Genomic DNA, 3,068 nt, shown 5'->3' with positions numbered 1-3,068 from the left:
GCTCTCTCCCTGTCGGCAATCTTGGCACAGAAACGGGCAAAGCAGCCGCCCCAAGAAACACAGCCCTTTCTCCCTGGCCTCTCACCTGCGCGGCCACCAGCCTGGCCCACCCTCCCGGCCAAGCTGACCTGGGGCCCCTGCCGGCCTTCCTGAGGACACGGGGTCCGGCCATCCTCACCGCTTACCGTTTGCTTGGGGGTGGAGGGACGGCACGTGACAGCCCCGCAGGTCTGGGGGGTACTTTAGCTCGAGAAGGTCAAGCCTCCTCAGCTGACACCAGGTGACCCTGAAATCTGGAAAGCGTGTGGACCTACCAGGCCATCACCAGGACCTGAACCCCCAGCCTGATCTCAGCTGGTGTCTGGACCCCAGTGAGGGTGGGGCTATTTGGGACCCTGAACACAGCTGAGCAGGTGAGACTCCAGCCCACCCCCCAACCAAGGAGCCAGGCTGAAGCTCCCACTGCAGGGTAACAGGCAGGCAGGGGCCCTGGCTCCAAGGGATCTTCTGGGATTCTCTTCTGGGATCCCTTTGACAAGTCAGTTTGGTTCTCGTGCTGGGGGTGGGGGCTGTGCTTAATTGCTCAGTTGTGTCTGAACCCCATGGACTGTAGCCCTCCAGGCTCCTCTGTCCATGGGATTCTCCAGGCAAGAACTGTAGTGGGTTGCCATGCCTTTCTCCAGGGGATGTTCCCGACCCAGGGATCAAACCTGCATCTCCTGTATCGCAGGCAGATTCTTTACCACCTGAGCCACCAGGGAGGCCTTCAAGCTCACCTTGGCCCGGAGCGGATACCAGCGGAAGGACTGTGATTCTCTGTCTTCGAAATCCCACGTGGCCAGAGGGACGATCACTTCTCCAAGAAACACCCTCCGGGTGAGCACGCCCAGGTGCCACACGGACACTTGCAGCTGTTGGCTGGCCAGCTGGGCCAGCTCCACCTGGTACTGTGGAGGCAGGCAGAGACAGTGAGCTTGGGCTCACAGCTCCTGGATGATTTTTCGTCTGTCTCCAACACTGCCCCTTGTTCCATATTCTATCTTTAAACTCTTAATTAATCTGGTTATTTTCTTCATGGCTACAAGCCCCGCGAGTGCAGTCCAGACCATCAGTCCACCATGCAGCATTTGCGCCCTCTCAGAGCCAGGTGCTTCGGGGAGCAAAGCTTTCAGTCCCCCGGGTCTGCCCGCCTCGGGGCAGCTCTGCACGTTGGGCGGACTGGTGGCCCCTTCCTGACAAAACAGGACAACTCCCTTTGGCTGACTGAGGCCACAGTGCAAAGTAAGACCTACTTTCCATTGCCGGCAAGGCCCAGGAGGCTGGGCCGGCAGACCCTGGCTTGCTAGTCTCCACGGAGTACCAGTGTCACTGACCCCAGAGAACAAGGGTTAAGGTCACAGCCACTGTCGCTCAGATCGAGTGTCACTGTTCACCCTTCCCCAGCCCCCCACTGAGTGGTCTTCCAGGGGAGCACCCGCACCCCGTGGAGCACAGGAAGTCTCCCCAAGGCGTGCTGTGCCTAGAAAACCAAGGGTCGGCTTTCAGATCAACTTTGACATACACGTTCCTCAAAACTGGTGAAGCTCGGTATCATACTCCTGCCCCTTGCCCCAGGGATGTGGCCTCCAGGGAGCTGAATAAGGGGTCTGAAATCCTGGTTTCCGATACACTGTTCATGATTGCTTGGCTTCTTCATTGGCCCATCTTTTCCATCTTACGTATGATTTCTATGAAAGCCTAAAGCTGGGTCCATGTTGGGATGTTCTACATTTAGAATAAAGATCGGTTCTTCTCAATGTATCTGGGAAGCTTTATAGGATAACCAAGATACTCACAATACACTGGATAAAACATTCATTGTACACTGAGTTGAGAGATTCTGGGTGCCCTTTAACTAAGGTAGTGAAAACTTTAAAAATCAAAGTATATAATAGTTATCTAAACTATAGTCAATGCTCATCTTTGTCTCATTTCATAAAATATGAGATATTTGTCAGCCTCTGTTCAGTACAAAACACCTTAAACCTGTGACGAGTAATTTTATATGGAAGCTCACAATGTGTGAGGTAGCACAGAGCTTTTCAAAATTCTGTTACGTGAGCAAAGCCACATGAAGACCAGGGTCAGTGATTTGCTTCTGGAGGAGTGTCCCAGACCAGCAGCACCTCAGGCCCTACACACACTTACTGAATCACAAATGAAAAGAAAGTTGCTAAGTCGTGTGTCTGACTCTTGCGACCCCATGGACTGTAGCCTGCCAGACTCCTCTGTTCATGGGATTCTCCAGGCAAGAATGCTGCAGTGGGTTGCCATTTCCTTCTACAATCTGCTTTTAAAAGCAATTCCTTGGGGAGTCCTTAGGAACGTAGATTTTGTGAAGGACTGATTGTCCATCCTGGGTCATGGATGTACTTTTAAGGACTCTCAAAGCTTCAGCTTCCCCATTGCTAAGTGAGGATGCCAACACACGGTTCAGAGGGTACATAAAGCACTTGGTCACAGCAGGGACACAGAAAACAATGGCTGTTTTCATGTCACGAGTAGGACTCTTGCGCCAGCTCCCCAGATGGTCCCTGGCTGGGAGTTCCCAAATGCCCCTACTCGCCACAGAAGGCAGACAGAGTCCTCTCTTTTCTCGGGCTTGACGCACGGAATCCCTGGGCTGACTAGCCTTCAGTGGGCACATCTCTGTGCATCTGGACTGTCCTTCCAGCTCAAGACCTCCCACACCTGTCTGCTACCTACGCTCTCTAGACATCACCTGCAATTCTCCTCCCTGTATCCCAGTAGGAGGCGGTCCCTCCCTGGTCTCTGCCCTAAGCCAGTCACAATTCTTAGCGCCAGAGAAAATGAAAACCTGAACAATTCTTCCAGAAATTTTGTTTTTTAGTTGTTGTTGTTCCAACTCCTTGTAACCCCATGGACTGCAGCACGCCAGGCTTCCCTGTCCTTCACTATCTCCTGGAGTTTGGTCAAACTGAGGTCCATTGACTCAGTGATGCCATCCAACCATCTCATCCTCTGTCATCCCCTTCTCCTCCTGCCCTCAATCTTTCCCAGCGTCAGGG

General features: G+C 53.2%; 1 protein-coding gene and 1 long non-coding RNA gene across 2 annotated transcripts in view; one reads left to right on the top strand and one right to left on the bottom strand.

Annotated features, from left to right (window-relative positions):
- The window catches only part of LOC104989248, a 3,295-nt gene extending 2,241 nt beyond the window's left edge, over positions 1-1,054 (top strand). Inside the window, exon 2 of the long non-coding RNA XR_825355.1 lies at positions 731-1,054. This is a non-coding gene — a long non-coding RNA (uncharacterized LOC104989248). The remainder of the gene's footprint in view (positions 1-730) is intronic.
- Positions 1-3,068, bottom strand: part of SYTL3 (synaptotagmin-like 3) — a 97,137-nt gene that overhangs the window by 6,144 nt on the left and 87,925 nt on the right. Inside the window, exon 12 of the mRNA XM_010840880.1 lies at positions 777-947. Within this exon, the coding sequence (XP_010839182.1) occupies positions 777-947 (171 nt within the window). The remainder of the gene's footprint in view (positions 1-776; positions 948-3,068) is intronic.

Source organism: Bison bison, unplaced genomic scaffold (assembly GCF_000754665.1).
Source record: "Bison bison bison isolate TAMUID 2011002044 unplaced genomic scaffold, Bison_UMD1.0 scf7180017864148, whole genome shotgun sequence".
Classification (NCBI taxonomy): Eukaryota; Metazoa; Chordata; class Mammalia; order Artiodactyla; family Bovidae; genus Bison; species Bison bison.
The sequence above is the reverse complement of the archived record's forward strand: the minus strand, read 5'-3'. Positions and strand labels throughout refer to the sequence as shown.